Genomic DNA, 13,469 nt, shown 5'->3' on the forward strand with positions numbered 1-13,469 from the left:
CCCCTCTCTAAGACCATTCCTCACACTGTGATCTTACTGAAGCACAGACGGGATGGATCACAGCACTCTACCTGTTCAAAAATCTATATTGGCTCCTACATAGTAAAGTTCAAATTATTTGGTATGGCCTTCAATGCTATCGGAATCTCACCCTAATCCTCCTTGCTTTGCTTGCCCATGGTACCTTATGCTTAGATTATCCTGCAATACTTGTCACTCCTAAAATGTACTGTACTCCATGTCTTTGTTCAGCTATTTTCAAATGTACCTCTCACTCCACCTGTGGACACTTTACTCAATTTTCAAGGCTCAAGCAAAGGCTACCTATCTTATGAAGCTACCCTTAATGCTTCCACCTCACAACCCCTTCCTCCTTCAAATGCTGCTTCTTGGAGCTTATATTACTTCTTGTCATACCTTATTTTTGCATTTAACAATCATGCTTGAAATTTCAAGTTTGGAGATCCAAGCATATCTCTACCCACTGTAAATCCTTAAAGGCAGAGAACAGGCTTCATTTATTTCTATAGCCAACCTTATCAGACCCCCAATGCCAAGGATCTAATACAGTACCTTTTATGGCTCCATAAAAGTGCTTCATAAATGTTTATTGAACCTACCTGGAATTTGACAACAATTGGACTTCTATCCATGACCAAATAGCAGTCTTAAAAATTATAACTTCTATTAAAATTCTAGTCAAAAGTCTAATGACTGATAAAAGCCTTTTAGCTATTAATCTAACATCTCTGAGCCAAAAACAGTCATATACTTACATGCACTAGGAGAGAGAATTCTGTGACCAGTTGGCTAAGTTCAATTAGGTCCTTAAAAGGAGAAAAAGAGAGAGGAGGTTATTTACTTTTATGCCTCACAGTTACCGAAAGGAAAAAAAAAAAAAAAATTAACATACCGCTTCTAAGGTTTCCCATGATTCTGCAGCATTTTGATCTCGAGGAATTTCAGGCAATGCATATATCTGAGTCATACTCTGAGGATCAGCATCAGCTTCAGTAGTGTGAAATGCTCCTGGATGAACATAGCCTCATGTTTAGAGTTTATTTGCTTTGCTAAAAAGGCAACAGCATGAATCAACTCCATAAATCAATTGTCATGTAAAATGCTTACTAATTAAATTCAGACTGAAAGTAAACTGATTATTCTATAAAAACAGATTTATCTATAGGCAGGTTGTTCCCAGGTTAACAAATATTTTTTAATTTATTCTACAAAGTCATCTTTAAAAAAAATGGCTACAACTACTATCTACCACTCTGAATAACTAGGGCTAGATGTGAAAGCACCACCAAAGGAAAGCTATTCTATTTGGCCAATGTTCCATGAAGAGATACCCAGGTTTAACACTTTCATTGCTAAATTATTAACCTTTTTCTTTGGCTATTTTAGTAATAAACATCAGATCCTTAAGTTGTTAAAAGTAGAGAAGTGATGTGTTTTTAGCAATGAAAATCAGTCATTTTTGGTAACAAATTTATCATAAAAACTAACACCTATTACTACATGTATATTTTTGTACATATTGACACCCTACTTCTCTTCAGAGTCATTTTTCTGATCCAAACCTCCATTGCTTCTAATTCTTTTCTGAGTTTTAAGTCATCAACACACTATGGTTTTCCTCATTAACCACTGTTATGATGATGAATTTACATTCCAAACTCCACCTCAAGTCTTTATTTCACTGTATTGGTTTTACCAATCATTCATTCAATAAATATATATTTATACAAAACCTACTATATACCAATCTGTAACAAGATGCTGGGTACACAATGGTAAACCATAAAATAGTTCCAAGGAGTCAATATAGTATGGTGGTTAAGAGTATGGGCCTCATCAGAAAGACCTGGGTAAGAATCCTGGTTTGGCTATTCACTAGCTCTTTGACTTGGGAAGGTATTTCATCTTTTTGACTTATTTTCCTCATTTATAAAAAAAGATGAAACTTTGCATTGTGCCTGGCTTACATATCAAGTATAAGTGGTTAGTATTTACTACTACTGCCATTGCTGCTGCTACTATTATTAATGGAGCTTATCATATGTGTGATACAGACATGTTAACAGGCAAACTCAGTATAGTCTGTTAAGAACTGTGATATGGGAAGTATGGAATGCTATATGAGCACAGAGTTAGTTAACTAGTTCTGTGGAGAAAAGAGTGGTCCAAGAAGGTTCTGGAGCCAAAGCCTGCAGATGAAAAGAAATTATATAATTGAACCGGGGCAAGAGTGAAGGCAGAAGCAGAGAGTATTCAGGTCAAGGAGAACAATATGTGCATACGTTTGGGGACTGAAAGGAGTTCAGTATAGCTGAAGCATACTCTATGACAAGAGAAAAGCAAAGGTTGAGGTTGAAAATTGAGGGTGACATTACTCGTGGCATTGTAAACTATGTTCAAGAGTTTTGTCTTTCTTATAAGATCAATATAAAACTATTAAAAGGAATAGGAGACTGTTGGTAAGCTGCAAGGTGCCATATCAAATTTCAGATTTAGAAAGGAACCATAGCTGTGGTGTAAATAATAGATTAAGGATGGAGTTGAAAGGTAAAAAGAATTAGAGAGTGAGACACAAGTTGGAAGGCTTTTCAATATGTCTGATGCAAAAATGATGATGATCTGATCTGGGATTGTGGCAGTGGAAATGTAAAGAAGAGATCTGAAGGTCTGCTTTCTTTTTGTCCCCCATACTTCAAGCTTAAAACAATACCTAACACTTTAATATTTTCTGAGCACTCATGTATTGTGTTGGTTACTAGGGATGAAAAAGTAATACAAAGTAGTTGCTCTCAAGGAAAGTATATTCTAGAAAAGTTAGACATACAAAGAAACAATCCTAAAACAGTAAGAGAGTTCATGAATATCTAAGTAAATAGATATAGATACACATAGTGCTTTGTGGGTGTTCCAGGCTGGGGTGGCATCTGATCCAGCTAGTGTGGTATACAGTGTATGGGACCGCTTCCTAAAAAAAATGATCTTACTAGGCAAAGAAGATAATATAAATGTAGGTAGAGAGACTAGCATGAAAAAGGCCTCAAAGAAGAAAGAATATAGTTTAACATAAAATCAGCAGTTTGGTCTTGCCAAAGCATAAAGTAAAAGCCATAAAGTTACAAGCATAAGACATTATAGATGGTTTTAAGGGACCTTGTAATCCAGTTAAAGACTTTGGACTTTATCTGGTAGACAGTGGAGAGCTACTGACTTGGGAAGGTATTTCATCTTCCCTTGTCCCCCATACTTCAAGCTTAAAACAATACCTAACACTTTAATATTTTCTGAGCACTCATGTATTGTGTTGGTTACTAGGGATGAAAAAGACTTTGGACTTTTCAGAGAGCTACTGAAGGGTTGTAAGCAGGGAGATGACAGTGACATATGACACCTGATCTAATCCTAAAAGTATATTATTATAACACTAAGTCCAACTTCTCTCTCAATTTCTTTTTCCATCCTAGCCTATAACAATGGTATTTTATACAACTGCATTACTAGTTTACTTTCATAAATCAGGAATGCTTTATCTCTCCAGAAAAACACACACACCTGTTTAAATTGTTTAGGAAGGGCAGAAACATTGATGTGAGAGAGACACATCAATTGGTTGCCTCCCACACGTGCCCTGGGATTGAGCCTGCAACCGAGGTACATGCCCTAGCCAGGAATGGAGCCCAGGACCCTTCAGTCTTAGCTGACGCTCTATCCACTGAACCAAACTGGCTAGGGCTGATGATATTCTTTTATTTTTTTATAAGAATATCTATCTATCTATCTATCTATCTATCTATCTATCTAGGTAGATAGATAGATATAGATATAGATAGGTATATATATCTATATATATTTTGATTGATTTCAGAGGGAAAGGGAGAGGGAGAGTGATATAAAAACATCAATGATGAGAGATAATCATTGATCAGTGGCCTCCTTCATGCCCCCTACTAGGGATTGAGCCCACAACCCAGGCATATGCCCTTGACCGGAATTGAACCTGGGACCCTTCAGTCCATAGGCCGATGCTCCCTGACCCAAACCAGCTTGGGCTAATGGTATTCTTTTAATTTCGAATCTTAACTTACCTGAATATATTTCCTTATCTTAAAGGAAGAGCAAAAAAAATGAGATACAGAGTAAATTTTATATTACAACATTATGGCATGCTGTAATATTTTAAAAGCTCTCTATAATCTTTACAAATGCTTAAGAGTTATTTATCTCATGTCCTAATATCACATAAAGACATTTTCATTTTAACTTCAATAAAAATAAATGAAATACTCTAAGACCTTTCTTCCTCTTAATATGCCTATTATAAGAAGAACTCCAACTTCTTTTGTAGCATGATGAATAACTTCATTATTAACAAACAAAATGTAAAGCATAACTTCATAAACACAACACCCACTCTAAATATTTTGTAAGGCAATATCTTTGTACTATAGAGAGGATTCAAATAAATTATGACAGGGTATATAACAAAATGAGGATAAATTATCATATATAAATTATTGATCTAAAAAATGAAGGGATGGGAAATGTTTGACATTTTAGGCAAACATTAAAGATTTCCCTCAGCAAAAAATAAAAAATGTTTAAGTCATTTACATCTCACTTGAAACCAAACTGCGTATGCATCTTAGTTCAAATGAAGTCTTAGAACAAAGAAATCTGTTCTCTTCCATGGAAAATCCTGTTGTAAACTTACAAGGCAGAACATCATTAATCAATTCAAGGCATGACTAGTAATTAAGAAAGGAAACCCTTTAATTTCTACAACTTCCATAATTTATTTATTCCAACTTGTATTAAAAATCTGTACTTCAGTGGTCATCCACTGACTTTGAACTTTTACAAATTGCTATAGACAGGAGGAAGCAAAACACTGAAACAGATTACAGCTGCAGGAAAGAAGGCTAAAGAACTATTATTCTGTGTACATAAGTCAAAATTGCTATTGTTTTATATGATATATTAATCTCAGCTAGTTCTATCTACATGCAAACAACTGCAAGTGTAAAGGGCACAGAATATATCACCACTGTTTTTAAAACTCATTCTAAAATCATATTATTGGCTATAAACTCAAATATACCTTAAGATAGATTTAGTTGAAGTGAGAAATAAGCTTAATATATAGACATAAGACTTTCCTCTTCTCTGTTTAAACATCCATTCATTCACTCATTTTATTCATACTCATTCTGTCCTTCTCCCCACAAGGCCCCCCCCCCCCCCCGCTTCTCCATACTTCATGAAAGTCAGTGATTTTACTAAGAATTACAATATATATAAAAAAAATTTCCACTAGCTCTTGGGTCTCAGACACAGAAGCGAGGTGACGAAAGGAATGTCATTGTTCAGCAAGCGTACAAGACGCGCACACGCTGTGCCGCCACTGTGCCTAAAAGAACTACCACCTACAGAAGTCCACCTGGGGCAAGTGTAGCTACCCTGCCAAGCAGAACAGGAAGTATAACTGGAGTGCCAAAGCTAAATGATGAAACACTACCAGAACTGGTCACGTGAGGCACCTAAAAATTGTATACGATAGATTAAACATGGACTCCGTGAAGGAACAACACCTAAACCCAAGAGGGCAGCTACTGCAGCATCCAGTTCATCTTAAGGATTTCAAAGATTGGTCGCGAAATAGATGTTCTGGTTTAAAAAAATTTTTCCCCACTAAACTTTACTATACTAGAAAAAGTGTCATTATGAATCTAAATTAATTCAAAAGCATTTCCTGATTTTTTCACTTTCTGACAGTTTAAGATTAGTGAAATTAATTTACTGATCATCTACATAAACCTAACTATCCAAATAAAATGACTTCTAAGTCATGGCTTAACCTAGCTGCAAAGTAGGATTTTTAAGAAAATTAAAACCAATTGAAAACACATCTTCCGAATAATATAAAAAAACCCATTTACATGTTTTACAAAACGGTTCAGTACATGTATATACCTGTGATAAAATCTAATATTTCATCAAATTTAATATGCTGGTCTGAAGTTCCCATAAGTTTTAAGATTGGATTATTTTTTGTGAATATTTGTTTAAAATGTAATAAGATCTGTTCCTATTGCGCTGGAGAAGCTGTGTGCTGGATGGGGAGTAAGAAAGACAAGATGGAGAGAAGCAATGATTCATTCTGTATGACTTGGAACACCTTTCTAAATACAATTCAAATCTGCTGGGGGGAAGCAATGTGCTAAAAATGAAACTAGACACACAAGTGAGACAGAGGGAGATTCTCCGATCAAGCAAGATTGGCAGAGAAGATTTACTTTAGGAACTCTCAGAAGCTGGACAAAAGAAACAGAAAAATCATCCCAGGTTTCCCCCAAACTTAATAAGCTTCTTTCATTCTCCAGAGAACATAAAACGCCCTATTCTACTTGTTATTTTATCTGTAAATGAAAAACTATTTTTGTATTCTGATCTCACTCATGGAAATGTGGCAACATTACTCCAAATATCTCTACTGATGTTTCCAACCAATTTATTTAGAATCAGATTGAGTTTTTAAAGAAAAAAGTATTTTAAGGCCCTTAACTTTATGCAAATCAAACTTTTTTTTTCCTGTATAGGCTGTCACTACTATATTGAGTATCTAAAGCAAAAATAAGAAAAAGCCAGAGAACACTGGATAAAAACATGCAGAATGACAGAAAAAATTCTATAGCTAAAAGAAGACCAGACATGGAGTGGAACAAATCCAATCCCACTACTAAAGTTTTATGTAAATCTGTGCTTTCTTTTCATATTCTTGTCCTCCCATCCTCTCAATTTTTTAAATATTTCTGGATTTGAGGGAACTTAGAAGAAACTCTCATATTTGATGAAAAACTCAGGCACTTGGTGAGACAGTTGATTTGAACTGCTTAATGTTGGCAATGGTGCAATATGACCCAGACCATTCAGAATTTGAAATTCTAACACTGTTTTAGGTATAACTTAGGTATTTGATTTTATAAAGGGAATGATTGTCTTAATCAAATCCAAATTGGTTGCAGAGATTTAATTTTGTAGTTTCTCCAAGTGTTCAAGTGATTAGAGATCTTAGGCCAATATGGTGTTCCATGAATTGAGAAGTTTGAGAATCAAGAGAGTTGGAAAATAAACTTTATCTGTTATTTCTTTTCCCTCATCCTCTGGCTCTGCCCCAATCTTTTTCATTTCCTCTGTATACATGCTTCTCAAATTTTGCCAACTTTTTAAAATACTAGTCAGCTTGGAGAAAGTTTGCTGTCAATACAACAAAATAGCATACATATCAAATCGCATACTAGTGTATATCAACATATGTGTAACTCCATCTATTGAAAAAAATCCGCATTATTAACCAGTACACCTGGTATTATCTGCAATATCTGTACAAAGAGGTGAATTAACTACATCACTATGATCAAGAATAAGACTAGTACATTACCACCAACAGTCATAGATCTGGTCAAAGAAGGCTGTAATAAAGTTTCTTCATCATGAAATTGTTTCTCAAGTTCTTCTACAGATTCCTGACGGAGCTGGAGAAATTCTGCTGCCCCTGCTGCTGCTGCTTCTTTAACAGGATCTATCATTCTCCTCAGAAGTACTAGGTCATCTTTCCGGACTTTCAAACAAAGTTTCTCCATTTCTCGGATATTGGAGCGGAGTTGCTATAAAAGAAAAAATATCATTAAAGCCACCATATATCTTAGTATAAAATATCTTTATTTTCAGAGATAATTTGTGATAATGATTATGAATGAAAATGATTACAATAGAAAGTATACATAACACTTTGCTGTGTTTCATGTCTCTGGCCAAAACCAACCTCTTTAGAAACTCACATCCTTATACTTTGAATTTATTTAGTGTTTTTCCTTTATTAAATATGATTATTACAAAGGGAACAAATGCTCTTCATAATATATCGAACACTGCAGAAACATATCAAGAAAAATTTAGTGATTTCCCCACTTCACCAATTCCACTACCTCTCTTAATCCACATTTCTTTTCATTCATCCAAACACTGATAGACATAACCTTTTTTTGTTTTTACAAAAAATGGATTATATTATGCACATCCCAAGTTAACCATATCATCACAGATATCCTTCCTATCCATGGTTGTACCATATTCCATAGTATGGATGGAATATAATTTATTCAAAGACTCCTCCAGTGGTCAACAGTCATTCATGTTGTTTCCAGTTTTATTTATTATTAATTATGAAACAAATATTCTTGAATATAAAGCCTAATACACTATAACTATATATATTAGTATTATAGTAAATACTATTATACTATATTTTGTAGAAATGATTCCCCAAAGTGAAAGTACTCAGTCAAGGGATAATGTGCATTTTTATTTCAATAGCTATTATCATCAGCTTTTTTCCTGAACAGTTGTAACGATTCATACTACTACTAAAATATGAGTACCCATTTCCCCACATACTGCCAGTACTACATGCTATCTCATTGTTTTTTACTTTACATTTCTCTCTGAGTGAAGTTGCTGGATTTTTTTCCAAATGATTCTCCCTTCTTTTAAAAAACATCCATTGGCATAATCATAAATTTTCCTTTAATGTGCTAATGAATCATGAGCAAGAGTCATGAATAGAGCCATCTTTATATTTCTGAAATAAGCCCTGCCTGGTGTGTGCATGTTTATGTAATCTTTTTTATTAAAATTTAAATTCTTTATTGTTGAAAGTATTACATGTCTCCCTTTTTCTCCCATTGACTTCTCCCCGGCTGCTGCCCACCCCCGCCCCCCAGCCGCTACCACCTCCCCCACCACCCAGCACATGCCCTCACCCCCTACTGTCTGTGTCCACTGGTTATGCATGCATACAAGTCCTTTGGTTGAACTCTTAATCCCTCCCCGACCCTCCCGTTTCTTCCCTCTGAGGTTTGACCATCTGTTTGATGCTTCTATGTCTCTGGATCTATTTTTGTTCATCAGTTTACGTTGTTCATTATATTCCACAAATGAGTGAGATCATGTGATACTTATCCTTCTCTGACTGGCTTATTTTGCTTAGCATAATGCTCTCCAGGTCCATCCATGCTGTTGCAAATGGTAAGAGTTCTTTCTTTTTAACAGCAGCATAGTAGTCCATTGTGTAGATGTACCACAGTTTTCTAATCCACTCATCTGCTGATGGGCACTCAGGCTGTTTCTAAATTTTAGCTGTGCTTCTATGAACGTAGGGGTGCATATAGTCTTTCTGAATGGTGTTTCTGAGTTCTTGGTATATATTCCTAGAAGTGGGGTTACTGGGTCAAATGGGAGTTCCATTTTTAATTTTTTGAGGAAACTTCATACTGTTTTCCACAATGGCTGCACCAGTCTGCATTCCCACCAGCAGTGTACAAGGGTTCCTTTTTCTCCACATCCTTGCCAGCACTTGTCGTTTGTTGATTTGTTGATGATAGCCATCCTGACAGGTGTTAGATGGTACCTCATTGTCGTTTTGATTTGCATCTCTCAGATGATTAGTGACTTTGAGCATTTTTTCATATGTCTCTTGGCCTTCTGTATGTCCTCTTTTAAGAAGCGTCTATTTAGGTCCTTTGCTCATTGTTTGGATTGTTTATTCTCCTCTTGTTAAGTTGGATGATTTCCCTACAAATTTTGGAGATTAAACCCTTATCGGACTAATAAAAAGCTTCTGCACAGCAAAAGAAACCATCAACAAAATAACAAGAAAGCCCACTGCATGGGAGAACATATTTGCCAATATGACATCCGATAAGGGTGTGTGTAATCTTTTAATACCCTGTTAAATTCAATTTGCTAATATTTTATTTGGAATTTTAACAAATGTACATTCATGTGTGCATATGTAAACAGTGTGTGTCTATACTATCTTTACTACATTTAAACTCACTTTAATAGGTTTAAGGTGTGCTAACTTCATAAAATGGGGAGCTTTCCATCTTTCCAATGGTTTATGCTTTGAAAACCATAAAAACCAACTATTCTTTGACAATTAAATAGAATTAACTTGTAAGAATGATCTCAGTATGAAGATTTAAAAAATTATAGATCTTGCCCTAACCGGTTTGGCTCAGTGGATAGAGCGTCTGCCTGTGGATGGAAGGGTCCCAGGTTCCATTCTGGTCAAGGGCACATGCCTGGGTTGTAGGCTTGGCCCAACGTGCAGGAGGCAGCCAATCAATGATTCCCTCTCATCATTGATGTTTCTACCTCTCTCTTCCTCTCCCTTCCTCTCTGAAATCAATAAAAATATATTAAAATAAATAAATAAATAAAAATTATAGATCTCTATCCATACAATATTTTAAATTCTTTTCCCCTAATGTATTTTCAAAAATATTAATGCAAATTCTATGTAGTAGACAGGAAAAAAGTATTAATTTCTTTAATTTCTCAAGGTGTTATATTCCATATTATTACATTCCACATTATTACATATAGAGAAATTTTAAAAAGTAGTTTAGAATTTACTTAATTATATAGAGGCAAAGTTGGGATTAAAATCCAAGTATTCTTACAAGTCCAGCAATCTTTCCATTAAACTATAAATATAATCCCTATCTATATGGTACCTTAAAACAATATAAAGTATCCATTTTATTCTAGTAAAATTAAATCTAATGCTGGAAATAATAGTTTAGCTACAACCTAAAACATCTTGTAAGATTGCCTGGGTGAATAAAAAATTTGTGCCTCTATCCTACCATGACTCTACTTCCTTTAACCTTATGTGCACTCTTACTTACCATTCCAACATGAGCTAGAAAACCTAAAGATAATTGAACTGTAGATTAATGCAGGCATTAATATGTAAAAATCATAGAACCTTAAGAAGCCTATGTGCCCATCCAATCCAACTCCATGATTTTACAATAAGTAAACTGGCATCCAGATGAACACAGTGGCAGAATTAGGACTACAGCTCAGTTCTCAAATCCTGAAACAATATTGTCTCCAACACACCACCATCTCTTGGCTGTGTGATTCCTTTCTGGAAGTATATTAGGGGCCACCTTGTTGGATAAAATATATTAATTCATTTGATTAGACTATAAGGTTTGTAGGAATAGGGACTATGCTTATTTTCTTCACCACTGTGTTTGATCCCTAATATCAGTTTGATTCAATTAAACATGGTAAATTAATGAACACTTTATTATTTTCCACAGTGACAAATCAGTGGTCCAACAACAGAGACCTCCAACTATCAAGGAACTAGCTAGAATCTTCCCTAGGAAACCATAATATAAGTCCATGGCATATGAAACATTACATCTTACATTAGTTTTAAAAAAGTAATGAGCCCTGGCCAGTGTTTCTCAGTGGTTAGAACATCGGCCCGTGCACTGGAGGGTCATAGATTCGATTCCAGGTCAAGGGCATGTTCCTGTGTTGCAGGTTTGTTCCCTGGCCTGGTCAGGGTGCAGCAGGAGGCTACCAATCGATGCCTCTCTCACATAGTTAGTTTCTTTCTCTCTCTCTCTCTCTCTCTCTCTCTCTCTCTCTCTTTCTCTCTCTCTCTCTCTCTCTCTCCCCCTTCCCTTCCTTCCCTCCCTTCCACTTTCTCTAAAAATCAATGGAAAATATATCCTCGGGTAAGGATTAACAACAACAACAAAAAGTAATAAAAGAATTGACTCTTTTGGAATTGGTTCTGACATACAACCGTAAAATAGTGAAGTGGGAAGGAAACCCATGAGAGAAAGCAATCATGCTAGCTTGGAATTCATAATAGTTATAAAAATGAATACTAGAAAAAGTGATGTGTTAGGGAAGTGAGTCAAATTGAAAGAAAACAGTTGTATGATAATATAACAGAAATTATATTGTGATAGGATCTTTTCCAAGAGAGAGACAGTTTCTAAAAAGTGAACTTCTGACACTGAAAAAAGGTAATCGGGTAAGTGGCATCTTAAGAATCCAATGTAGTTGTGTAAGGCATACTATGATAAGTTCAGAATTTTAAGAGACTTTTTTTAAAGGAATAAAAAGAAAGGCATGTGAAGAAGGATGAATACAGAAGAGTGGTGTGAAATGGGGGAAATCATGTAAGTAAAGTAAGAGCCTAAAATGAGCGGAGGCTGGTGAAAAAAGTTAAGAACAATAAAAAGGATGTAAAAAATACATGTAGAGCAAGAAGAACAGGAAAGACGGTATAGGCCTACTGCTTGGGACAGATGGTATAATGTTAACAGATGATGCAGAGAAGGCAGAACTACTTAACTCCTATTTTGCTTTTGATTCTCTATTAAGGAGTAATATTCAAATTTGAAAGGGACAGAAGAAACATGTTCAAAGGACACTTGAAATATCTTACTGTATCTTCACAGGCTTCATGAAGCCTGAAGAAGAATATTGGGAAAACAGAACATACTAAATAGAATGAATAGATTGGGAAAAGACAAAAGTGAAATAGAAAGGTAGAAGCTTTCTAAATACTATTATTTCATCAATTTTAAGACACAGTATCTTTTCCACATTTTAACATTTCTGAAATTGGAATTTATCTTAAACTAGATCAGCGGTTCTCAACCTGTGGGTCATGGCCCCTTTGGGGGTCGAACGACCCTTTCACAGGGGTCGACTAAGACCATCGGAAAACACATATTGACTATATAATTACACATTGCTTTTTGTGATTAATCACTATGCTTTAATTATGTTCAATTTGTAACAATGAAAATACATCCTGCATATCAGATATTTACATGACGATTCATAACAATAGCAAAATTACAGTTATGAAGTAACAACAAAAATAATTTTATGGTTGGGGGTCACCACAACAGGAGGAACTGTATTAAAGGGTCGCAGCATTAGGAAGGTTGAGAACCACTGAACTAGATGATTAAAAATACTACCAATATTGGTATTTATTTTGTTTTTTTCTGGTGATGTCTTGTCTGATTTTGACATGAGATTAAGTCCAGGCTTATAAAATAAACTAGAGGCCCGGTGCACAAAAATTTGTGCACTTGGGGGGGGAGAGGGGGGCCCCCCAGCCCGGCCTGTGCCCTCTCGCAGTCTGGGACCCCTCGGGAGATAACGACCTGCTGGCTTAGGCCTGCTCCCGGGTGGCAGAGGGCATGCCCAATCCCTAGGTGCAGCCCCTGGTCAGGCTCAGAGCAGGGCCGATTGGGGAGTTGGGGCGCCGCTCCGTTATGCACAGAGCAGGGCAGATCGGGAGGTTGCGATGCCACCCTCAGTCACGCTCAGGGTAGGGCTGATTGGGGGGTTGGGGCACCGCCCCCGTCACACTCAAGGCAGGGTCGATGGGGAGGTTGCGGCGCCACCCCCTGTCACGCACAGAGCAGGGCCAATCAGGGGGTTGGGGTGCTGCCCCCTGTCACTCACAGAACAGGGCCCATCAGGGGGGTTGGGGCTCTGTACCCTGTCACACACAGAGCAGGGCCCATCAGGGGGTTGAGGAGCTCCCCTCTGTCACT

The 13,469-nt window shown here is 36.3% G+C and overlaps 1 protein-coding gene and 1 pseudogene across 3 annotated transcripts in view; one reads left to right on the top strand and one right to left on the bottom strand.

Moving 5' to 3' along the window:
- The window catches only part of STX17 (syntaxin 17), a 50,272-nt gene that overhangs the window by 14,825 nt on the left and 21,978 nt on the right, over positions 1-13,469 (bottom strand). For 2 of the 3 annotated variants that reach the window (XM_070431073.1, XM_070431074.1), the window contains exons 4-7: positions 7,457-7,682; positions 4,104-4,121; positions 914-1,029; positions 777-827 (exon numbers count right to left, since the gene is read on the bottom strand). In XM_070431073.1, the coding sequence (XP_070287174.1) occupies positions 777-827; positions 914-1,029; positions 4,104-4,121; positions 7,457-7,682 (411 nt within the window). The remainder of the gene's footprint in view (positions 1-776; positions 828-913; positions 1,030-4,103; positions 4,122-7,456; positions 7,683-13,469) is intronic. The other variant, XM_070431075.1, reaches the window with a different exon arrangement.
- Positions 4,368-5,650, top strand: LOC139020901 (large ribosomal subunit protein eL37 pseudogene; annotated as a pseudogene).

Source organism: Myotis yumanensis, unplaced genomic scaffold (genome assembly GCF_028538775.1).
Source record: "Myotis yumanensis isolate MYYU_CA2020_CCGP unplaced genomic scaffold, mMyoYum1.0.hap1 SCAF_12, whole genome shotgun sequence".
Classification (NCBI taxonomy): Eukaryota; Metazoa; Chordata; class Mammalia; order Chiroptera; family Vespertilionidae; genus Myotis; species Myotis yumanensis.